At 45.9% G+C, this 25,677-nt stretch overlaps 2 protein-coding genes across 36 annotated transcripts in view; both read left to right on the top strand.

Annotated features, from left to right (window-relative positions):
- Window positions 1-2,274, top strand: part of PSMD2 (proteasome 26S subunit ubiquitin receptor, non-ATPase 2) — a 36,730-nt gene extending 34,456 nt beyond the window's left edge. The window contains exons 19-21 of the mRNA XM_087872439.1: window positions 34-160; window positions 1,689-1,807; window positions 1,979-2,274. Coding sequence (XP_087728565.1) covers window positions 34-160; window positions 1,689-1,807; window positions 1,979-2,161 — 429 coding nt within the window. The 3' untranslated portion in view covers window positions 2,162-2,274. The remainder of the gene's footprint in view (window positions 1-33; window positions 161-1,688; window positions 1,808-1,978) is intronic.
- A 2,968-nt stretch (window positions 2,275-5,242) lies between these two features.
- The window catches only part of EIF4G1 (eukaryotic translation initiation factor 4 gamma 1), a 147,296-nt gene continuing 126,861 nt past the window's right edge, over window positions 5,243-25,677 (top strand). For 19 of the 35 annotated variants that reach the window (XM_087872440.1, XM_087872446.1, XM_087872443.1 and 16 more), the window contains exon 1: window positions 5,248-5,634. The gene's annotated coding sequence lies outside the window, so the exon portion shown is untranslated. Of the gene's footprint in view, window positions 5,635-8,494; window positions 8,603-11,774; window positions 12,400-25,677 lie in introns of those variants that run through there. The other 16 variants (XM_087872441.1, XM_087872450.1, XM_087872453.1 and 13 more) reach the window with 5 other exon arrangements.

The raw sequence follows: 25,677 nt of genomic DNA on the forward strand, positions 1-25,677 counted from the left end.
GTTTTACCAACCTCTTTTCATTTTGCTGCGCAGGGTCTGACCCATCTTGGGAAAGGAACGCTTACCCTCTGTCCTTATCACAGTGACCGGCAACTCATGAGCCAGGTTGCTGTGGCTGGCCTCTTGACCGTTCTGGTCTCTTTCCTGGATGTGCGTAACAGTAAGTACCCTTGTTTTGGAGTTTCTGATCGCTTGCGGATAAAAGCAGGCACCCTTGTTAAAAGTCTCCCTCCCATTGTAGGCAGGTAGGAAAGCTTTGGCAAAATGGCTCGAGGTCCATATTTACAATCGCAGTTGCAATGGTCTGTTAATGCGGCTGCCAACCCTAGAGAACGTCTTGTTGCCAGTTCTGGAACACTTTTTCCCTAGTTCCCCCAAGGCAAAGGGCTGCCTTGCTTCATTGAACTAGCCACTTGGGGAGGTTGAGAGGAACAATTAAGGGTGGGATTCAAAAATTTTAGCAACTGGTTCTCTGCCCGGTTGCTGGATGGGTGTGGCCATAGTGGCCATAGCCTATTCAGCCCCCTGCACCACACCGGGGGTGGGGGGATTGTTTTCGCCTTTCTTCACGCCTCCAGGAGGGCGAAAACGTCCTCCCCCGGGCTTCGGAGCTTCTCCGGAGGCCAGAAATGGGCTTGTTTCTGCACTTCCGGGAAGCCTGTTTTTCGCCCTCCCCAGGCTCTGGAGGCTTTCCTCAAGTCTCCGGGAGAGCGAAAACAGCCTCCCCCAGGCTCCAGAGGCTGGAAATGGGCCCATTTCTAGACTTCTGGAACTTCTGGAACTTCTGGGAGGCCTGTTTTTCGCCCTCCCAGATCCTCCGCACGGGCCTTGCACTTACCTGGCATCCAAAACGGGCTGCGTGGAGACTCCTGGGAGAGGTGGGGCAGGATGGGCAGGGCCAGCCAGTCCTTGCAACTACCGGTTTGGCGAACCAGATGTAAAATTAGCATCCGGTTCGCCTGAACTGGTCCAAACCGGCTGAATCCCACCCCTGGGAACAACCAATAGCACTTTTCGCTCCCCCTCTGTCCCTGCCTCTGAAAAACATCCTTGGTTGGTTGTTTGAATAGCCAGGCAAGAATCCTAACTTGAGAACCCGGAGAGCCTATTGTTAGTTGATCTTAAGTAGTTCCCGTATTTTAAGATGACTCCTTCTGTACGTTTGAGCCGTATCCTGTTTTACGGTTAGGGCTTGGTTAGAGATACTTGGTTACAGCCCCCTTGCTTTGCGCCAGACGGGAAAAACACTTCTTGGCAAAATGCAAAGCATCCGAGAGATCAGCCTCTCTTTTACTTGCATGTCCCTTCCTGGGAACTGTGTGCGGCTGAAACCATCTATGTTTATGGCATCGTATCTAAGGGAGATGTGAGGTGTTGTCCAGTGACATTTATTGCATTTATATCCTTCTTTCCCCTGGGAGCTCAGGGTGGATTTCAGAGTGGGTCATCCCTAATTTAACCTCAACAACAGCAATTTTGTGAGGTGGACTCAATTTATGGATAAAATAATTAACCGAAATACGCCCAAGCGAAATGTGGATTTGAAAACTTGTTTTTTGCAGCCCAGGCGCATCACATAAACCGCATTACGCTACTGCCAAATGAACAGGATAGCAGTAGGGGGAAAGCGCCTCCAGTTTTGGTCCAGTCTCCTCAAACGTTGTCCCTTGTCCTCCTTTCTCTTCTAGTCATCCTTGGGAAGTCCCACTACGTTCTCTACGGCCTTGTGGCTGCCATGCAGCCACGCATGCTTGTGACTTTTGATGAGGAGCTGCGCCCACTGCCAGTGTCGGTGAGAGTGGGGCAGGTAAGTGGTCTCAAAAAGAGCAACCGGCCAGGGGTGGAGAGGGTCCCGAGGATACTTGGGGATCCTGGACCACTTCAGTATTTTGTGCCTGTTGCGGGGACCTTGGTTTTGAACTTGGATGGTGGTTGTCGGAATGTTTTGCCCCTACTAATGCCTGGCCTCCTCCTACAGGCGGTGGATGTGGTAGGTCAAGCTGGGAAGCCAAAAACGATCACCGGCTTCCAGACTCACACAACCCCAGTGCTGCTGGCACACGGCGAGCGGGCAGAGCTGGCCACGGAAGAGCACATACCTGTCACACCTATCCTGGAAGGCTTTGTAATCCTGCGCAAGAACCCTAACTATGACGTCTGAGTTGCCTGGGGGTTGGGATGTGGGTTGCAGTGGGGGGGGGGGGGACCATTCTCTCTCTCTGTTTTGTTTTGTTACATAAATTGTCGAAGAAAAATAAACTGTCTTCAGAATAAGGCTGGCTTCTTTTTATTTAAGGGAGAAAATAGGATGGGAGCTCTTTTATTTTGGCTGCAGGGTTGGGAAAAAGTAAAACTTGAAGGAGTTGGGCCTTAAGCCCTTTGAGTTGGGGTTGCCTTTAGTCTTTGTAGTACCTGGAGCTTGAAATGGCCATCTTGCTATAAGATGAATTTTTTTTTTTTTTAAAGCTTCGTTTGATTGGACCAGTGGTTCCCAACGTGGGGCCTACTAAGCCTCTCAGAGTTGCCTCGATGAGTGGCAAATAAATGTACTGTAGTAACGATAACAAAAGGCAGCTTTGCTTGTAACAGCAAGTTTACATCCTGTGACAATATCTGTAACACCACCAAACATTCACGTCTGCTTATCTCAGGTCCTTGGGAAGGACTCGATAGGTGGACAAAAATGCGAAATCCAATCTGAACATCTGGCTGACTGTGCGACGAACCAAAATAATAAACATTAACCTTCTGCTGTATAGCCAGATTTCAGATTTTTGAGCCACCACTGAGAAGGCCCTCTTTTTGTGGACCCACCAAATGTAAATGCCAAAAAGATGGGACCCACAACTTACCCTGCCTTCCTGTCGTAGTGAACCAGGTCGACGTAACGTGGGAGAGGCAGTCCTTCAAATAACCTGGCCCTAAACTATGTAGGGCTTTAAAGGTGATATCCAGCATCTTGAATTGCACCCAGAAACAAAATTGTCAACCAGTATGTTCTGACCTAAGCTTTCTGAGACAGTAAAAAGCACACAATTAGTCCCAAAAACCCTCTTTTTATTTCAATGGCTGTGAATTATGTTCATTCACAGCCCGTGATGAGTCACAAATAGTTTGTAAAGAGTGCAACAGAAGTCTGCCACAGTCCTTCGGGATAAGGCTGATAAACACCCACCTTTATCTCCCTTGACATGCTGCCAAAGATCTAATTGGCAATTAGCTTTGCTAGGCCACACGGAGCACAGAGTCAAAACGGAGCTTCAGAATTTAAACTGACCAGAACAAACAAAGTTGCTTCCTGCAAAGGCTCATGTCCCTTTGCTCCACCTTTACGTCTTATGGGAGGGGCCAATCATCTCCAAGCCTTACTCCAAAAGGCTTGCTGGCAGGCATGCATCCGTGCACTGGAAACCAGTAGTACCATATCCAGTGCGCCACATGCCCCCTGGGCAGCTCCTCTTCCTGGTCGCGGCCCTCCCTTTTCGGCATTCGATGCCAAAAAGGTTTGTCATCACGGCTCTAGAAGGCAGGCCAATAGGCAGGGAACAAAGTAAAACTTAATTTCCTCTTTCTCGGTAACAGAACGAAGTTGCAGATATTTTTCTTGGTCGATTTAAATGATTTCTAGAGCTACTCATCTCAGAGTAATGATTCTGGGTCATGTATGGAAAATTAAAAGCCTCAAAATAGACCTGTCTACTCATGATTAACTAAACTACTCAGGAAATGACATTCACACATTTAACAGTCAACCAATGTGGCTTAGTTAAGTTATGCAAACCAGGTTCATTCAGTTAGGGGCTCAAGGTATCAATAGTGTTTCTCAATCTTGCCCGCTGAAAGATCTGCAGACTTCAACTCGGGGGGGAAATTCTGGGATTTGAAGTCGGCAAATTTTAAAACCACGAAGGGTTGAGAAACATTGTATTAGGGCAGGGGTCTGCAACCTTAAACACTCAAAGAGCCATTTGGACCCGTTTCCCATAGAAAACACCAGGAGCCACAAAACCTTTCCCCTGCCTGACTATTTCTTGAGCGGCCACAAAACTAGCATATGTAGTTGAATCAAATGTTCTATTTTCTTCTGAAACTTTTTTCTTTTCTTGGCCTACTGGGGGTTGAAAAGCTCAATAAATTACCAAAGAGCCTTTGGTGGTGCAGCTGACTAAGTGCTGTTAAAGTAGCACTAAAGTAGCACTGCCTGCAATTACTGCAAGTTCGAATCTCACCAGGCTCAAGGTTGATTCAGTCTTCCATCCTTCCGAGGTAGGTAAAATGAGGACCCGGTTTGTGGGGGCAATAAGCTGACTTTGTATAAAAAAGAACACCGCTTAGGGGGGGCCAAAAAGCCCTACTAAGCAGGTATATACAAAAGTATGAAGGCTATTGCTTAACACATTGCAAGCCGCCCTGAGTCTCCGGAGAAGGGCGGCATATAAATCGAACCAATAAATAAGTGTGCTGGCGGGTGTCACACATTGGCAATTGTGACACATATTTTGAGTGACGGAGCTGCAGCAGAGGACTGAAAGCCACATGCAGCTCCAGAGCCGCAGATTGCTGACTCCTGTATTAGGGCAATCCAGAAAGCAGGTTAATTAAGAAGTCAGTTTAAGAAGGTGCAGGGGGAAGAGGATTGGCATTTTAGGCGGCAGTCTCCTAATTGGGTCATCATTTCAGAAAAGACTCATCTGTATTTTTATTTTTATTGCAATTTATATGTATCTGTAGAGTTAAAGATTTTTTAAAAGGCAGTTTCCTGGGGGGAGGCGGCTAATCTTAAGGAATTGAGAAATGAATGGCCTCATGAAACTGCTATTCCGTGGCCGGATTAATAAATTTTATAGCTGGACATTCAAAAAGTGTCTTTTTTTAAAAAAATGCTGATTAACGTCTGGTTTTTTTTGTGTTTTTTTTGCAATGTTTTGGTGTTTTGTACTTTAACCTGACTTGAATAAACTATATTAATATTATTATTAATTTAAAAAGAGCTTTATAAACTCGTCGGCCCTTCCGCTTCACGGGGGGGGGGAGGGGTGGGACTCAGTCCACCCCAAACCGGGTTTGAAGCAGTTGAAAATCCGCTCCAAAGACCCCACCTCGGGAACGGGAGAAACCGTTCACACGCCAACACGTGTCCTGCCACCACCGGCAGCGTGGCGGAAAACAAAAAAAAAAAAAAGAAGGCGGCCGGAAGCCGGCGGGCATCACGTGACGCAGGTCCTCACGTCCTTCTTCCTCGTGGGCGGTCACATGACCGAGGCGCCTTGTCGGCTGGCCGAGAGCGATCAGCTGACCCGGCCGGGGCGCCCTTTCTTCTCTCCTCGAGGCCGCGTTAAGGGGGAAGAGGGTAAAAAAAAAAAAAAAGCATGGCGCGGGTCACGTGACGAGGGCCTCCTTTCCCCCCCCCTCCAACATCCTTTCACCTCCTCCTCCTCCTCCCGAGCGAGGCTTCAGGCAAGCCCCGCCCCCTTTTAACCCCCCCCCTTCTTTCACTCATGGCCCTCGCCCCGTGACCGTCCCTCCTCCCCTCCCGGCCCCGCCCCTCCCCTCGGAGCGGCTCCGGAAATGGTCGTGCTGGGCTTCGCTGCGGCTGCGTTGGGCCTCGCTCCCCGGACTGAAGGCGACTGAAAGGTAACCCCGCGCGGGGCGGAGTGGGGGGGGCGGGGGGGGCGGGGGAGAGAGAGAGCGCCCGGAGTGGGCGCGCGAAGAGTATAGGCCGAGGCGCGGGTGGTAGTAGTAGTGGGGGGGGGGGAGAAAGAGAGAGAGAGAGAGAGAGAGAGAGAGACGACGACGACGGGGCGGAGACCAATCTAAGCCCCGCCCCCTCCGCCAGGCTCCTCTCCTTCTCTCTCTCTCCCTTCACCGCGTCGCGCCTTGCCGGGAATTTTGGCCGCCATTGCTCCCTCCCTCCTGCCAGGCCTCGCCTCAGCACCACGTGGGAGCCCAGGCCGGAGAAGGAGGAGGAGGAGGAGGCCCGGGAAAGGCCGCGTGGAACTCTATCCACCCCCTCCCCCCACACACAAGGCCGGCTTTTCGCTCTCGGCCCGCTCCATTTTGTCTCCCTCCCGGAGGAGACCTAAGGGGGGGGCTCCCTTTTCTTTTCTCCCCCCCCTCCAACGTGCTCCATAGTTAGGTCGGCCGCCTCAGCCACCGGCGGCCTTCATGGAGGCCGCCTCAGCCACCGGGTTAAGCTGTGTGAGGGAACGGCGCAGAATTAAAAAGGGTTCAACGCCTCACAACCCACCTCAGCCGGCATGGCCGTGTCTACAAAGCCTCCCTACCGCTTCCCGGCTAATTGAGAGCCGAAGACCGGCTGCTCTTGAGGGCCTGACTCGGCCTCTTTTTTTTTCTCTCTCTCTCGCCCTTTGGCTTTCTCTGGACTCTGACCTCTCAAAAAGTCCTTGGCGGCCGCCAAGAACCGACGCTGAATTTCCTGCCAGGGCACCTGTTTTGTTTTTTCCGGCCCCCCTCTCAGCTCTTTCCCCCCCTTATACACTCAAATTCAGGATTTATTGCCTTCGGGACTCTTAGGCAACGTATCCACTGTCTGCCCCCTTCCTCCTCCTCCGAGTAAATTTAGCTTTTTTCCTCCCTTTTAACCTTTTCCGACATATCTCTTTTTTTTATTATTATTTATTTTTTGCGAGCCAGGAATGGAGGTGGATTTTGAGGCGCACAAAAACCTTTGGCTAATTCAGAGGTCTTCAAACTTGGCAGCTTTAAGACTTGTGGACTTCAACCCCCAATTTTTTTTGCGAGCCAGGAATGGAGGGGGATTTTGAGGCACACAAAAACCTTTGGCTAATTCAGAGGTCTTCAAACTTGGCAGCTTTAAGACTTGTGGACTTCAACTCCCAGAATTGCTATGTTATGCTGGCTGGAGAATTCTGGGAGTTGAAGTCCACAAGTCTTAAAGCTGCCAAGTTTGAAGACCTCTGGACTAGTTAGCTATAGGGCTAGTTTTCTCTATTCGCTGGGCATGTTATTTTCTGTGCTTCAGTTCATCGTTGGGGAAAGCGGACTAAAGCAAATGAGCTTTGGGCAATGGGGGTATTAACTGAGATCAAAGATCTCTTCTTGGATCTATTCTTTTGGGGGGGGGGAAACCCCACAGAGAGCCGTAATTTTGAGTTGCTATTTGAAAAAAAATATTGGCTTTCCCTGTTGGCTATAAGCTGGTAGCCTACCCTACCTTTTTAGCTATGCCCTTTCATGCAATAACAAAAGAATCCTACCAATCAAAACCTTTTCTAGGGAGTCTCCATTCTTTATGTATATATTGGTATGCTACCTTTATTTTTACAAATAAGGCAGTCAATGTGTCCAACACACTCCGCCCCCCCCCAACAATAACCCTGTGAAGTGAGTTGGACTGAGAAAAGGTGGCTGGCACAAAGTCACGCAGCTGGCATTCATGGCTAAGGCAGGGCTTGAACTCTGGGGTCTGGCTTTCTAGCCTGGTACTTTCAGCACTAGGCCAAATTGGTTCTTGCTTCTCTTCTTACACTTTTACTTGTTGGGATAAGTCCAAAGGCCTTCTCTTGTGTATAGCCAAATTGAGCAAGAATTGTAAATAATTTTGCACTGGTGAAGTTACTATACAAATGATTAATGAATCTATATACGGAACATCCAGTTCTGCAGCTGGCTTTTCCCTGCAAACATCCTTGGGGGTGGAAGTCCCTCCCACTCTTGAATCATGGCTTGTTGGAGGCATAAAATCCTGTTCCCTGAACCATTCATTGCACCTGAAACCACGAGCCTTACTCTTGGACCCAGAATCCCATACCAGTTTAGCTAGAACGTTATTTGGATTGTCATCAATTTTTGCCATACTAGTAGTGTCTACAAAAACTTGAGACCATGTAAACACAGAGTATTTATGAGGCCTCTTGCTACCTTTGAGCAGCAAAGCTACAATTGGTGTAATGATAGTTTCTTAGTATGGTGTTTGAAGTAAAACCAGCTGCTTATATAACATATTCTTAGACAAAAACCTCTTTCTCCACCTATTCCTCCTACATAAGCTTGTTCCTGTCCCCTCCCATCTTATCTGTTGAACCCAGAATCTAAGGCACACACTATCTAGGATGTGTTTGCCATGTTCTTGCACAAAATTTGGAGAGTCTGAACCTTCAGTCAGTTGTTAACAATAGTGGTAATATTTGTAGAATGACTTCAGTCTATAAATTTAAGCATAAGCAGCCAGTAATCTGATTCATTTCTCAGCCAGTGTCTATGAGACAAATTACTGTGGTGGTTACTATCACATTAATATATCTCTGAATTTATATCAGCATGAGATTTTGCTTTTTTTAAAGTGACCTATGTATCATCCTAACTTAAAATGTGAATATCAAAAAGGGTTGGCTTGATTCCACAAATTGCACTGCTCTTTTGATGTGTTTCTAAGCCTTTAAATGATTTTTCTTTGGGGGGGGGGAGGGAGAATGTTTTTACTTAAATGAAAAACTTCTGTTTGCAATTTCAGATCTCTTACTCTCTTCCTTCGAGGACTTCATTGATCTCTATGTCAAATCATATCACATGACGGTGGCCATGATAAAATATCTTCATGTTGTTTCCAAGAAAACTACAGGTAGTCCTTGATTTATGACCATACATGTAATAACCATTCAAAGTTACCCTGGTGCTGAAACAAGGGACTTATGACCAGTCCTTACACTTATGACCATTGCAGCATCCCCGCAGTCATGTGATCAAAACTTGGTCACTTGACAATTGGCTGGTATTCACGATGATTGTGATATCCCAGGGTCAAGTGGTCACAATCTCCAATCTTTCAAAAGGCTTTCAGCAAGCAGAGACACAGGGGTTACCACCTTTGCTTAATGACTGCAAGATTTTCTTAACAGTCCTGGTAAAATAGATTGTAAAATTGGACATGATTCACTTAACAACTGCATCGCTTAGCAACGCAAATTCCGGGGCCAATTGTGGTCATAAGTTGAGGACTACTTGTACTTCTCTATAACCAGAAGATCATCTGAAGTCCAAGCTCATACCTCAACTTGTAACACACACACAGAGGATTTCCAAGAAGTAAAGATGCTTATAGAATCTCATGGTTTAAAACACATTTGGGGTTTACTTTCAGATAGAGAAATATTATTTTGAAAATGAGCCCCAACACAATTTTTTGAAAGAGTAAGATTTTATAGGAATATTTACTTCCTGCAAATCTTTGCCTGTGTTATAAGTTGAGATGTGATCTTGGATTTTCCCTGGTACTTTAATTCAGACTCTGCCTTCTTTTCTCCAGTCAGTAAAGCCACTTTAGACTCGATGACCTTAGATGTGGCTTCCAAACATATCGCTTGTCACTAACTTGAGCAGGTTTCATGTTTCATGAAGGCTTATGCCTTTTATTAAAACGTGACCAGGCTCCCGATCATTTGCCAGGTTGAGCAAGTTTCTTGTAAAGCTGTGGGAGGGTTTTTTCCTCTGCAATTAAATGTGAATTAGCGATGTACAAATATTAGGAAATAATCCCATTCTGTAAAGAATGGGAACATCCAAAGAGGCATTTGCTTTCCCTCTCCATTGCCTTTTGTAAGTTTGACAGCCCATTAACTTTCTTTGTAAACTTAAGGTCACTCAAAAAGATACTTCCATGAGCATAAGTCAACTCAGGCTAACCATTGTCTCATCTGGCATCTCCTTGTTGTATTGGGCAATTCCTGTAAACATTCCCCTCCACAACATTGCCATTTTTAAAAATTGTGTACCTTCTTGGTTTGCATTTGCAGTGCTGGCTTGTAGTCCTCGACTTAACGATCACAATTGAGCTCAAAATTTCTGTTGCCAAGTAAGACATGAAGTTACATTTTGTCCCATTTTTACAACCTTTCTTGTAAGGTTGTTGTAAGGTCTTAACAGTTGTTAAGTGAATCACTGCAGTTAAGTTAGTAACACGATTGTTAGGTGAAACTGGCTTCCATACTAGCATTCCACGTCAGGTCACAAAATACGATCACATGACCTTGGACACTGAAAATCAAATATATGCCAAGCATCTGAATTGTGATCACGTGACCACGGGGATGCTGTGACAGTCATATGAAAAACAGTCCTAACTCAGTTATTTTCAGTGCCGTTGTAACTTTGAACGGTCAGTAAACAAGCTGTTGTAAATTGAGGACTGCCTGTATGTCAGAAATCCTCTCCCACTATGTTCTATTTATGGAAAGTCTGATCTTACTGTCCCAGTTTCATTTTTTTTTCTTGGGTAGGAAAGCCATAGAACAGTGATGGATAACCTTTTCCTGACTGAGTGCCCAAAGCGTGTGCCCAAACCCCCCAAATGCAATGCACGCACGGCCCCCGCGCATGCGCCCAGTCCCTGCGCATGTGCGAGTGCCCCACACATGACTCGCACCCACGCATGTACACGTTTCCCACATGCCCTCCCATGTATGCATCTCCCCCGCACGCCCCCCATGCATGCGAGTGTGGCCCAACCCCCCCACGCATGTGCACACACACCCGCACATGCTTCACATCCCCTGCACATGCACGGCCGAGGCCTGACCACCAGCAGGTTGGTGGGAGGCGCGTGAAAGCATGGTGGAGCTGAACTGGGCCGATGGCTCACGTGCCCACAGAGAGGGTGCTGTGTGCCACCTATGGCATGCGTGCTATAGGTTCATCACGGCCCTAGAATAAGGGTTTCTTGCTCCCCCAGTTCCCCCTCCAATTAGGAAAGGAGGGGGAAAAAAATAAATATTTGAACCATGAATCATTCTGAGCGTTCTCAGTTTAGTGCCCTCCAGATGTGCTAATAGCGTTTCACAGAGCTTTCCAGCCCTCTCTAAGCGGTTTACAGAGCATATTGCCCTCAATAATCTGGGTCCTCATTTTATCCACCTCGGAAGGATGGTAGACCAGAATTGAGCCCAAAAATTTACATTAAGTGAGACATTTGTTAAGTGAGTTTTGCCCCATTTTACGACCTTCCTTTCCACAGTTGTTAAGCGAATCACTGCAGTTCTTAAATTAGTCACCTGGTCGTTAAGTGAATCTGGCTTTCCCGGTGTTTGTCAGAAGGTCGCCAAAGGGGATCACATGACCCAGGGACACTGAGACTGTCATCAACCGTCCGAATGTAAATCACCCGACCGTGGCAGATGCTGCAATGGTCATAAAGTGTGTGAAAAGCGGTCACAAGTCACTTTCCTCAGTGCCGTTGTAACTTCAGTCACCGTATGAACTGTTGTAAGTCGAGGACTACCTGTAATTTGTACGCCAGCTCCTTTGCCAGTTCTAATCTCCCCAAGGCTCAAGGTTGACTCGGCCTTCCCTCTTTCCGAGGTGGGTCAAACGAGGACCTGGATTGTCGGGGAGGGAGGGGGAGAAATAGGTTGACTCTGTAAACTGCTTAGGGCTGTAAAATTGAAGCGGTATATATCAGTGGAACAGCTTTGCCTGCAGAAGTTGCGAATGCTCCAACACTGGAAGTTTTTAACAAGACGTTGGATAAACCATTTGTCTGAAGTGGTGTAGGGTTTCCTGCCTGGGCAGGGGGTTGGACTAGAAGACCTCCAAGGTCCCTTCCAACTCTGTTAGTCTATTCCAGAGGTCTTCAAACTTGGCCGCTTTAAGACTTGTGGACTTCAACTCCCAGAATTCTCCAGCCAGCATAGCCTAGCCTAGCGACTCCCAGAGAATTCTGGGAGTTGAAGTCCACAAGTCTTAAAGCGGCCAAGTTTGAAGACCTCTAGTCTATTCAATATAAGTCTAAGTGATATTGCTGTTGCTATCCTACGGGATAAGGTAGCCTTTGCCAGACGTGTTCATTTGCGTGCGTGTGCATCGGAGTGGCCGTTCCTACGTGCAAAGAGTATTTTGGGAACCCCCCCCCCACGTGCGTTTGGGGAGTGGAGGGGGGGCGAGGGAAGAGAACCTGCTGCGGCTGGTGAGAAACAGAGGACCCCCCCCCCCACAAACGCCCCCCCCTCCCAAGAGCTAGTTTTCCTTCCTGGCTTGCGCGCACGTGGTGGGGAAACAAACAGACCCGCTTTGCGGCCGGTCCCTTCCTTGGAACCGGCGCCAGCCTTGGCTTGATTCCCCCTCCTCTGCTCCTCCTCCTCCTCCTTTTCCTCGCTAGGCCCAAAGCCCGCCGGCCCCACGTGTTCTCCTCCCTTCCTTCCTTCCTTCCTCCCTTCCTGCCTCCGTTCCTCGCCTTGCCCGAGGCCGTGGCGGGGTTGGCCTTGGCGCGGCTCCTCCTCCTCCTCTCTCCTCTCTCCTCCCTTCCCCTCCTCTCTCGCTGGCTGCCGCTGCTGCCACCGCGCCGGTCGTCGGATCGGCGTCCGCTTGTCTCTGCGATCCGGCCCGGCCCCACGTGCTTCGGGGGCCGAAATCGGGTAAGACGGATCGGTAAGAAGGAAAGGAAGCGGGGCTGGGCTTTTTTGCCCGTCTCCGGGCTTTCTCTGCACCCGAGGGCTGTTCTTGCCGCCGCGTGGGCCTGGCGATCGCTTTGCCTTCTTCCCCTCTGGGGCCGCCCGGCTGGGACACGTGTCCTTGGATCAGGCGGATCTGGCCTGCTTTTCCGGCAGCCTGGCCGGCCGGTGCTGGGCGAAGGAGGAGAGGCGTCCCACCGAGCCAAGAGTCGGGGGTGGAAAAGGAGAGGAGGGGGAGATCAGAGCTCCCTTTCGGCCCCACGTGCTCTCCGCGGGAGGGGTCGCGCTGAAGAAGTCCGTCTCGCCTTTCTGCTCGGCGGGGCGCCCGGATTTTTTTGGGGGGGGGCCTTTTGGAAGAGGAGTGGAAGTGTAAGGACCTGGCTTCGGGCTATTATTTCTCTATTGGGGGCTTCCCCCCACCCACCCAAAACGGCCCTGCCCCTCCTTTTTCCAGCTGCCTTCTGTCTCCCCCCCCCCCAAGCCCTTTCCCAGAGGGGCTCTTAGGGAAAACCTCTCCCTTTGTAAAGATGGATAAATAAGCTTTGGCATTTTGCCTGGGCTGTTCCTTCTTCTGGATTCTTTTATTTTGGGGGGTCTCCCAATATTTTTTGGGGGGTTGGGTGGGTGAGGAACGGTGGTGGCTCCTTGTTCCCCCTGCTTCCACCATATGTTCGCCCCGGCGATGGAAAGGAGGCTCCTCTGCTGGTATCTCAACCTGGTTTTTCCAGGTTTCCCTTGGAATGTCTGACTTGGCTTTGACAGGTGTTTGTATAGACAGACAGACAGACAGTGGGGACCTGGTGCCTGCAGTTAAAACTCTCGTTTTCTTTGTAGCCTGGTTGGCTGCCACGGAGGTGGGACCCTATGGGGATTAAAGGGAATTTTGCCTTGTGGAGTTTACTCCGACTCTCCTTAATGGGGGAAGGAGGACATTTTGAACCTCTCCTGCACATTTCCTGGTTTTCTGAAATTAGGCCTGTAAGGGAAGCCCGGTTCCAGGGAAAGTTGTAACTTAAACTAAGTCACATTTCGTCCTAGCCGGTTCTTTTTCGAGCCTACTCCTGGCAATGGGCAGAATCTACACTTATTTTAGATAAGAGTGTATTGGATTAGTAGAAGGAAGAGCGATGTTGTAATTGAATTTTTTTCTCTCTCTCTAGCAAGAAAGGCTGTGCTGAGGGAATACAGTGGTTCTCCTTTCTAGCTCTGGAGACATGGGTGTGTGCCTCAAAAGTAGGGCTGGGGAAATATTTGAAATTCCTAAGCTACAGGATAAAGGCATTTAGGAAAGAGCCCTGAATAAGGATGGAAGGAGTCTCGCACTATGTGAAAACAGTTACCTGCTTTTCATCCCTGATCAGTAGCCAGTAAAGTCCTGGCAAATAAGTTTTAAAAACCAGGTTAGAGGATGATGGTAGATGGTAAAGTGATCATTCATAGGGTGCCTTCCATTGTATTTCTCAGGCCATGTTTCAAATACAGGTAATCCTCGACTTACGACCGCAATGGAACCCAAAATTTTTTGTTGCTAATTGAGATATATATTAAGTGAATTTTGCCTGATTTTTAGGACCCTTCCTTTCCACATTTGTTAAGTGAATCACAGTTGTTAAATAAGTAACCCGGTTGTTAAATGAATCTAGTTGACTTTGCTCGTCAGGAGCGAGGTCACGTGACCCCAGGGACACTCAACTGTCAACTCAACATAAATGTGAGTCACAAGCATCCAAATGTAAATCACGTGATCATGGGGATGCTGCACTGGTCATAAGTGTGAAAAATGATCATAAGTTCCTTTTTCCAGTGCCGCTTTAACTTTGAACGGTCACTAAGCAAACCGCTGTAAGTCCAGGACGACCTATATTGGTAAAGGAGGTGGTTCGTAGCTCAGGGTAGAAATGAGAGGTCCTTGGTGCTGTCTGAGCTTGGTTGTTTCCTTGCAGGCAAATGTTGTTTTCTTATTGGCCTTTCCCCCCCCCTCCTCTTCGAGTAGTCCTGTCTGCTGCCTGATGAATTCAGGGTCCTTCTCAAGTATCCTCAGTGGATTATGTTTCTACCATTGACATTTATGAGTTGCAAGATTAAGTGGTAGACCATGAGTCATTTGCCTATGAGACGGGCGGCATATAAATTTAATAAATAAAAAACAAATAAATTAGAAATATAAAAATCAATAAGTTAAAAATAAACAATTTAGCTACTAGTAAAAAAAAACTCACCTCTCCCTAGTATTCTCATGATTTAAGGATCAGTGCTGGGGGGTGGGGGGATGGCATTTGGCAACCTCCCCATCTATGCAGTCTGAAATTCCATAATGGGAGAAAAAGTAAGTTATTTGATAAACCACTGTAGGTAATAGTGTTAATTCGTATTTCATTTCTTTCTTTCTTTCTATCTATCTATCTATCTATCTATCTATCTATCTATCTATCATCTATCTATCTATCTATCTATCTATCTATCTATCTATCTATAAAAGAGGCGATAGACATCACGATCTCCGGAACGTTTAAAAGTTTAAAAATTTTTATTTTAAAACTTGTGCTAAGCTTTCATCAGCCCCTACCGACTTCGTCAGAGTATAAAATCCTCATTGAGGAGCTGCTTGCTTTTATGTAATGCTGATCAATTTGGTCATTGCGCGTGTAACAGGCCCACACCCTTGCCTTCCCCCTGTAATTATCTTTTAAAATAAAAAAAAATAAAATAAAAAATTTTAAACTTTTAAACGTTCCGGAGATCGTGATGTCAATCGCCTCTTCTATAACTATACCTGGAACTTGCATCTTTAGGACAATTCTTAATATATATATAGTTGTTTCGATTCAATGTGCAAAAAGCATCCTGTATAAATATTTTAAGTATTCCTGTTTCCATGAAGCAGCTCGGGAGCTGATCTGTGGGATTGTGGCTTCTGCGAGGGCTTGTGAAAAGTGAGTTTGTGACCCAGCTGGATTTTAGCCCAAGGCCTTTCAAGGGTCCAAGGACATAACCCTGTTCATCTTGCCACAGTAGCTGCCTTTCACCCAGCGGTCACAAGAGGCTGATTTAATATCTGGGAAATTACATGTGCCCAATTTACCGTGTCATTACTTATTGCATCGATATGGTATATACTTTCTCTGAGAATCGAGGCACCGTGCGTAACTTTATCCCAACAATAACAGTGTGGGAGTACATGGAGATTCTCAGTCATCCAGGCCTCATATTGGTCTCAAAGGTGCTTTTTTTTCCTCAAAAGGCAAGTGGACTGTTGTTTTTCTTTGAGGAGGAAGAAAACGAAGCAAAACGTTTTTTTCTTTTTCCTCAAGGAAAAACATTCCCGTTGCCTTTTGAAGGAAAAAGGATCTTTGAGACAACAGAGTGCCTGGCCCCAGTCAACTTTGTGATTCCGTGTATTAACTATTATCCAAATCCATTGTGTTAAGACCTCTGCTACACCGACTACAAGTAGTCCTCGGCTTACGACCACAATTGAGCCCAAAATTTATACTCCTAAATGAAACATTTGAGTGAGTTTTGCCCCGTTTTACGACATTTCTTGCCACAGTTCTTAAAATGAATCATTGCAATTAGTAACACGGTTGCTAAGCGAATCTGGCTTTTCCCATTGACCTTGCTTGTCAAAGAACTCAAAGGTGATCACGTGACTGCAGAACGCTGCGACCGTCATAAATACGAACCAGTTGACAAGCATCTGAATTTTGATGGTGTGACCATGGGCATGCTGCAATGGTCGCAAGTGTGAAAAATGATCATAACACTTTTTTTCCGCGCTGTTGTATCTTTGAATGTTCGCTAAATGAACTGTTGTAATTTGAGGACCACCTGTAAACAGGTCTCAGTGGTGTTAAGATACACATCTCTGTGTACAATGAAAAAAGTTTATAGAAACCGTACATATCTTCATTGACAGACTTAAATATACATTTTTCATGTGCAAAAATGTGTGCATAATTTTCTGCATAGAAAACAGGGTGACAGTTACTTGCAGTTTCGAGTCCCACCTTATCCCTAGGAAAATGATATGCAGGTAGTCCTTCACGTATAACATTTTGTTTAGTGACCGTTCAAAGTTACAACAGCACTGAGAAAGTGACTTACAATGGTTTTCCCCTGACTGTTGCAGCATCCCCACAGTCATGTGACCAAAATTTGGAGGCTTGGCAACTGGCTCATATTTATGACAGTTGCAGTGTCCCCGGGGGGTCGTACGATCCGCTTTTGCAACCTTTTGTTAAAAAAAGGTGATGGAAAAACTGAATGCACTTAACAATTGTGTTAACAATTTCAATGATTCACTTAAAACAACTGTGGCAATGTCGTAAAATGGGGCAAAACTCACTTAACTGTCTCGCTTAGCAGTGGAAATGTTCAATTGCAGTCGTAAGTTGAGGACTACCTGCATTTATTTTTAAACTTGTTCAGTGGTATATTTTATAGTCTTTGAAATGTGTGTCCTCTCATTCCGGAAGTCCTTTTCCCATCATCCTCTCTGCCTGTTTTCCCTTGGTTCTTACTTACTTCCAATCACACAGCCAAAGAAATCAGGTTTTACCTTCAGGAGCAGCAGGAAAAAGAACCCCAAAAAAGGGGAGGAGGTACAAAATGTTCCCTTTTCCCCTTTCTCATCCTCATTACTTGAAGAAAATCTTGCTATCCAGGTTTTCTGGTACCTCCTCAGGAAGGACATTTGAGGAAATGATATGGCCAGTGGCAAGGGAGAAAAAAAAATACATTCTTTAATTCTGCTCTGTTGAAATAAGTATTGCTTGAGAAGCGAGGTGGACTTATGAGCCAGGAAGTTTCTGATAAAAATCTCATTTCAGTCATGGGGCTGTTAGTCCAGCCTTCCTATTAATTAAAGGAGTCTTATCAAAGCAGGGCAAATGTCCGAATCATTTCGTTCCTTACGCTGATCAGCAGCACATCTGCCATTGCATAAATAAGCAAAATGGTAACTCTCTCTCCTTATTGTTCCCCCAAATTTGAGTTTATGAGCCACGGTGGCGCAGTGGTTAGAGTGCAGTACTACAGGCTACTTCTGCCTGCCTGCCTGCAATTTGGCACTTCAAATCTCAACAGGCTCAAGGTTGACTCAGCCTTCCATCTTTCTGAGGTCGGTAAAATGAGGACCCAGATTGTTGGGAGCAAATAAGCTGACTCTAAAGCCGCTTAGAGAGGGATGTAAAAGCACCGTAAAGCGGTATATAAGTCTAAGTGCTATTGCTATTTATTTATTTAGAATATTTATATAGCTGCCCAACTCAAAACAAACATGACTTTGGGCCATGTTAAGCAAAAATGCAAAAGAAAAACAATATATGCCAGTAAAACAAAATAGATACAGATGGTCCCTTGACTTACAACCACAGCTGAGGCCAAAATTTGTTGCTAAGTGAGGCCGTTGTTAAGTGAATTTTGCCCCATTTTACAACCTTTCTTGCCACAGTTGTTAAGTGAATTAATGTAATTTCGTTAGTAACACAGTTGTTAAATGAAGCTGACTTCCCCATTGAGTTTGCTTGTCAGAAGGTCGCAATAGATGAGCACTTGGCCCCGGGACACTGCACCCGTCATAAATATGAGTCAGTTGCCAAGTGTTCCAATTTTGGTCACATGACCATGGGAATGTTGGTTGTAAGTATGAAAAAACAGTCATAAGTCACTTTTTTTCAGTGCTGATGTAACTTTGAACCGTCACTAAACAAATGATTGCAAGTCGCGGACTACCTATATTTATGATAGTTGCAGTATCCCGGGGTCATGTGATCACTTTTTGCCTCGTTCCGACAAGCAAACTCAATGGGGTTTCACTTAGCAACTGCATTGACTCACTTAACAATCGGGGTCATAAAATGGGGCAAAACTCACTTAACAATTACCTTGCTTAATAAGGAAATTTTGGGTTCAATCGTTGCCATAAGTCGAGGACATCCTATACTCAGTGAAGGAGACTGGAACTTAATAGCAATAACACTTAGACTTATATACCGCTTCCCACTTTACAGCCTTCTCTAAGCAGGTTACAGAGTCAGCCTATTTGCCCCCAACAATCTGGGTCTTCATTTTATCAACCTCGGAAGGATGGAAGGCTGAGTCGACCTTGAGCCGGTCAGGATCGAACTGCTGGCAGTCGGCAGAGTTAGCCTGCAATACTAACCACTGCGCCCCCATGGCTCTTCACTGCAGGCTCCTAAATAAATTCAGAGAAAAGGCCTTGTCTACGTAACAGCCTTCCTTTTCACTAAACTGTAACGTAGTCTGCCGCGTTTTAATCTGGTATCTTGTGGGAATCCAGTGCATGGGGTCAGACTATGGTACAGTGTGTTATGTGAATCCCAGAAAATTGAGATAATAAGAGTATGTTGTGGTTTGCCAACCCTCCATAAGGACGTTGTGCAATCACACCATAGAATGTCTTCTATTTTAACGATTTAAATGAACTTTGTGGGGCGGAAGGATAGCCCACGAAACAGTTTCTTTTTTTGGAATAAGTAATATTCTTGCTATTTACTTAAAATGACATGTATTTTAAGTAAATATATTCTGACATACAAATTCACTGGGGAAGCTGGATTCGTTTAACAACCGTGTTACTAACAACAACAGCAGCAGCAATTCACTTAACGGAGACGGGAAAGGTTGTAAAATGAGGCAAAAATCTCTTAATAATTCTGTCGATGAACAACAGAAATTTTGGGCTCAACTGTAGTTGTAAATCCAGGACCGCCTTTAGGTGGCGATGATGATTAAACTCAAGATGGCATCATATTCCTGCCTCCTATTTTCCCTTCAACAACAACCCTGTGAGGTGAGCTCGAGAGGGACTGGCCCAAAATCACCCATCCAACTTTCATGCCTAAGGGAGCCCTAGAACTCACAATCTCCCACTTTCTAAGCCAGCACCTTAAAACCACTACACCAATCTGCCTCTCTAGTATTTGTAACTATTTGACAATGTCTCTACCCAATACCTTTTTCATTAATACAGAATTTGTAGTTTTATTTATAGCTGTCACATTTGTCCTCCCCTTTTAAATGACATCTAATTTTTGTTGTCTTATAGCCTATATTTTCCCTAGTACTGGAAATACTTTCACTGCAGAAAAAAACTCCCCAAACTCTTATAAGCCTTTTGAATGTATGCATATATGCCTAAACTTGGTGGCACCTACATTCATCTGACTGCCATATATATTTATCCAACTCTAAATTATAGGGAATCAACCTTATTACTTAGTAAAGTGTATCGACCGTTTTCTCTAATGTAAGCAGCCTTGTAGAGTTTTTTTTTTTTTTTAATCCTAAAATAGCAGAAGGAAGCACTTAAATAACATTGGTAAGTTTCTTAAATATGTACAATATTTATTGTCTGGAAGTTGAGTCATGGCAACTGGACTTGCAGAATATAATCTTGGTCGGAAACGGGGACCAGATAAACAGATTAACAGAGTTGGAAGGGACCTTGCAGGTCATCTAGTCCAACCCCGTGCCCAAGCAGGAGACCCTACATCTGCCTCTACCGAGGATCGAACTCACAGCCTCCTGATTGTGAGGCAGGAGCCAGAGGTTTAGTCTTCTGAGCTTTTGGACTCGTGCTCAACTTCCAGACAGCTGTACCTGCATGACTGAGAGTCTTCATTAACATACAATATTTATTGTTTTGTTAGATTTATTTCCTGCCCTTCCTTCAGGAGCTCAAATGATATACATAATACAGGTGGTCCTCGACTTAACGACCACAATTGAGCCCAAAATTTACATGAGATGTTTGTTAAGTGAATGTTGCTCCATTTAATGACCTTTCTTGCCCCAGTTGTTAAGTGTATCACTACCGTTATTAGTAACAAGAGTGGTTAAGTGAATTTGGCTTCCCGATTGACTCAGAAAGTCGCAAAAGGTGATCACATGACCCCAGGACACTGCAACTGTCCTAAATACATGCCAATGGTCACGTGTCCCAAATTTCGATCTCATGATCATGGGGACCAGTGGTCATAATTATGAAAAAACAAGAATAAACGCTTCGTTTTTTCAGTGCCAATATATGACCATTCATTCAGCAACCATTTGAAGTTACAATGGTGCCGAATAATTGGTGGTTATGACTGGTCCTCAGAGTTATGGCTATCCAAGTGTCCTTATGGTAAATAATCACCATTGGCAACTTTCCCCGTAGGCTTCCCCAGAAAGTCAGTGGGGAAGCCGGCGGGGAAACGTCACAAGTTACTGGGATAATATGCCTCCCTCTTCCAACCTCCCCAAGTCTCTCTACACTTGGACCACAATGAACTGTAGTGCAGCTGTGTTGTCCCCGCACACTCTTCTCAACTTCTGTAGCGCCTTTGGCACACTCCTATGCACTCTTGTGCAGTGCCTGTCACGCACCCCCTTGCCCCCTTCACAATTTGCCTGGTGCCTCTTGCACTCTTTAATACCACTGCGTACTCTCACTGACCTGCAAGGCGCCTCTTAAACAGTGCCATGCCCCCCCCCAACCCTTACCAAACCCATGTGGCACCTTGTGCCTGCCCCAGTTACACCCCCTGACCTATGTGGCTCCCCTCCCACACCTACCTCCCCTGCACCCATCCCTCGGCCACTTGGCTACCTGCAGGCCTGGGACTTGGCAATTTTTCTTGTGGGTCCCCGGCAGGAAGTTGCCTTGCCTAAAACAACTATGGGATTCAGTTAACAACCACAGTCAGGACTGCAGGGTTTGTTATTGCAAAGCCTTGCAAGTCACACTTTTACGACCGCATGACGTAGCGGTGGAAATTCAGTTTCATTTTTTTTTTTAATTTGATTTATATGCCGCCCTTCTCCGGAGACTCAGGGCGGCTTACAATGCGTTAAGCAATAGCCTTCATACTTTTGTATATTTATACAAAGTCAGTTTATTGCCCCCACAAACTGGGTCCTCAATTTACCTACCTTAGAAAGGATGGAAGGCTGAGTCAACCTTGAGCCTGGCGAGATTCGAACTTTCAGTAATTGCAGGCAGCTGAATGTTAATAACAGGCTATTAGTCTGCTGCGCCACCAGGCTCCACAAATTCCTTAGAATTTGTGATTCTAAGTTGAGGACTACCTATATAACACACGTCTATGGAGATTCTCAATCATCCAGGTCATGGTTGTTCCCAACCAAAGGTGTTTTTTTCAAAAGGCAACTGGGCTTCGTTTTTCCTTGAAGACGTTTCACTTCTCATTCAAGAAGCTACTTTAGTTCATTGGTTGAAGAACTGAACTGAAGAAGCTGCTTGGATGAGAAGCGAAAGGTCTTCAAGGAAAGACGAAGCCCAGTTGCCTTTTGAAAAAAACACCTTTGGGATTCCTGTGTAACATTTTAAGAGACAAGAGGTGACATTTGTCCCAATGTGCTTACAGTCTTAAATTGATGCTTGTACAGGGAGAGCTGAGACGGGAAGCTGGATAGATAAAAGGGAAAGAAATGTGAACAAAATGATATACACAATTTTGGATTCCTTAGGTTCTGGTGAGTTAAAGTAACATGAACATTTTTCTTCCGAATTGCTTCGAAAGAATAAATATGGCTGAATTAACCGTAGAAGCCAAAGCGGTTGGCTGTAGGAAGCGATCATAAAACCCTGTCGTTGAAAAACAACATACGATTCCTGTTTTGTGAGTTCTTGGGCAGCTCGTATTCACTGTCAGCGGTTTTGCAAATGGGGAATTTTAAAGCAATAAGATTGCGCTCTGGCAAATGCAAATCCTGTAATTGTTCTGAATTACACAACCTCATTTCATAAAAATAGACCATGCCTTAGCCCTACTGACCACTTCTGGGGTTTTTTTTGTGTGTATTTCAATCGACACTCTAACTGTCCTGCTTGGCTGGATAATTGAGTTACAATCCTGACATAACTTATTCCAAAGGACCACAGAGTGGGTTTAATCAGGTGGTTACAACCTTAGGTAGGTGAGCTGGTGTGACAACAACCCTGTAATCGGCCTCTGAAACTCCTCTGGTCATAGGCTCAAGAAGATTTATGACTGACACCTGCCCAGTGCTCCCTCTTAAATGTCTTAGGTTTTTTGGTGTTTATCCCTCATGGGCCAGGATTTCCACTGGTAGTCCTCGACCTACGACCACAATCGAGCCCAAAATTTCTGTTGTGAAGTGAGACGTTTGTTAAGTGGATTCCCATTTTACGACCTTGCTTGGCACGGTTGTTAAGTGAATCATTGCAGCTGTTAAATTAGTAACACGGTTGTTAAGTGAATCTGACTTCCCCGTTGACTTTGCTTGTCAGAAGGTGATAGCCATAGCACTTAGACTTATATACCGCTTCACAGTGCTTTTACAGCCCTCTCTAAGCGGTTTACAGAGTCAGCCTATTTGCCCCCAACAATTTGGGTCCTCATTTTACCCACCTCGGAAGGACGGAAGGCTGAGTCAACCTGGAGCCTGGTGAGATTTGGAACTGCTGAACTGCAGCTAGCAGTCAGCTGAAGTAGCCTGCAGTACTGCACTCTAACCACTGCGTCACCTCGGCTCTTGATCACACGACCCCCGGGACACTGTGACCGTCATAAATAGGAATCAGTTGCCAAGCGTCTTGAATTTTGACCACATGACCATGGGGATGCTGCAGTGGTCGTAAGTGTGAAATACGGTCCTAAGTTGCTTTTTTTCAGTGCCATGCTAACTTCAAGTGGTCACTGAGCGAACTGTTGTAAATCAAGGTCTGCCTGTATTTGCCTGATGTTCCTTGTGCCAGTGAAGGAGAAGCATTTGAAACTGCGGGACGCTGGGAGAGGGTGAAGTTGGTCCCCATTTCAAATGCTTCTTGGGGAAGGCTTGTCAGTTTACAGCAGGGTTGGGGGAAACGATGGCCCCTTTATGACTTGTGGACTTCAACTCCCAGAATTCCTGAGCCAGCCATGCCAGGACACTGCAACCGTCATGAAATATAAATAAACCAGTTGCCAAACGTCTAAATTTATTGATCATGTGACCATGGGAGGGGGTGCTGCAGTGGTCGTGTGAAAAACTCACTTTTTTCAGTGTTGTTGAGCTTTGGCCAGTAACTGTTGTAAATCTATTTAAGCCAGGGGTGTCCACCCTTGCCAACTTTAATACCTGTGGACTTCAACTCCCAGAATTCCTCAGCCAGGACATCCAGATTCCACTCTAGCTGATGAGCATTAGCCATTGTTAAGCCAGGATTGTGGTGGTTGCTTACTAGGTAAGCACCAGCCATTGCTGCAAGCCTGGCTTGGAATATTTTGATCACGAAAGCCTTGTTCCGACATCCCCTTTGGCAATCCCGATTTTCTGCATCTGTGTTTGCTTCCTTTGCCTCTTCTTTTGAAGTGGCCCCTCCCGTGCTTTTAGGGGTGATATTTTGGGAGTCCAGAAGGACTGATGCGTCTTGTGCACTGTTCTCCCAGCAATCCTCACTGCGGCCCTGAAAAGTACCATCCCGTTATTTATCTCCGCACAACGTGTATCAGGGTGACAGCTCTAATAAAACGAGATTGTGTAGACTGGTAATTCGGGAGACAAGTTATGCGCTGCTCCTCGTCGTGTTTATCGTTACCTTAAAAGAGCCCTGGTGGCGCAAGTGGTTAAGAATGCAGTATTGCTCACTGCCAGCAGTTCGATTCTGGCCAGCTCAGTGTTGACTCCGCCTTCCATCCTTCTGAGGTCAGTAAAATGAGGACCCAGCTTGTCGGGTGCAATACGTTGACTCTGCAAGCTGCTTGGAGAGGGCTATAAAAGCCCTATGAAGCGGCATATAAATCTTGAGGGCTATTGCTAAAGAAAGAGCAGTTGAAATGAGAAGTGGATTTGTGTTGCCTTTTTTTTTTTAATTTTATTTATATGCCGCCCTTCTCCGGAGACTCAGGGCGGCTTACAATGCGTTAAGCAATAGCCTTCATACTTATGTATATTTTACATAAGTACGTATACATACGTACATATATACGCATGTATATTTTATACAAAGTCAGCTTATTGCCCCTACAAACCGGGTCCTCATTTTACCCACCTTAGAAAGGATGGAAGGCTGAGTCGACCTTGAGCCTGGTGAGCATTGAACTCGCAGTAATTGCAGGCAGCTGGATGTTAAATGCTGCCTTAGTAGGAGGCATTAGCCTCCTACGCCACTCAGGCTAAACCAACCATGGTCCTGTCTGGAGAATTATGGGAACTGAAATTTTAACACAGTTGTTAAGGAGGCACCTCTTTGGGGAAGGCCAATAGATTTGCCCAAGCTGCTTGCTCACTTTCCATCTTCTCCTGTCTTCATGATGTATGCAGCCCTTAAAGCATCAGGATTTGGCCTTGAGCAGCACATGGCATCTGTCCGGAAGACCCTGGCATGTGGTTTCTCTCCTCCTCCTCCTCCTCCTCCTCCCTGCTTTCGCAGGCTTTAACCTTCAAGTGTTTGCTTAATGGGCTGGCCTGACTAATTCTGTTGTGTCAGAAGACCTTGAATGGCTGAAGCCTTGGAGGAGTGTGACTCTAACCACAGTTAGCTGGCTGGCTTTTGTGGGAACCAGCTGTTGGGGCTGTGGGGGGGGGAGTTATGCCACTTTTCCTCCCTCAACAGGGCCAATCAAGGACCATTTTGGACAAGGCTGGACTGGACCTTGGTCTAGGAATGAATAGCTCCTTGGATCGTGTCATTTTACAGTGACATTGATGGATCATTCAGCCCATTTCAGCCATTTACTTGGGATAGTGGACTCTTCCTTCCATCTCCCTCCGTATGTTTTTTTCTAAATTAATGAAATTATTTATTTTATTTTATTTATTTAATTTGTATACCACCCTTCTCCAACAGGACTCAGGACGGTGAACAGCCATGGTAAAACATAACATATAAAATTTAAAAGCAGTTTAAAAACATTAAATAATTTTGGCTATCCATTTAAAACAACCCGAATTAAAACCAATTACAAATTAAAACCGAGGGGATGGGATCAAGCCAGCCCGGCTAGATGAAAAAGATGTGTTTTCAGGGCCCGACGAAGTGTCACATGGGAGTGGCCCGTCCCTCAAAACGTAGCCACTATTCTAGTTTCCTCTTTGCAGTTTGAGCTCCGTGGATTTGGGATACCTTAGCTGTGGATTGCAAGTCCCATTCTCTACCCCTATTCCACTTTGGGGTTCTCCAAGACGACCTTCCCCATTCCAGTTACAATTGGTTATCTCCAGGTCCCCATCCCAGTTGCCTCCACTTATCACCAGATGCAGGAATTCTAGGAACTGAAGACTT

This window comes from Pantherophis guttatus, chromosome 6 (assembly GCF_059756535.1).
Source record: "Pantherophis guttatus breed Tessera chromosome 6, ASM5975653v1, whole genome shotgun sequence".
Lineage (NCBI taxonomy): Eukaryota > Metazoa > Chordata > Lepidosauria > Squamata > Colubridae > Pantherophis > Pantherophis guttatus.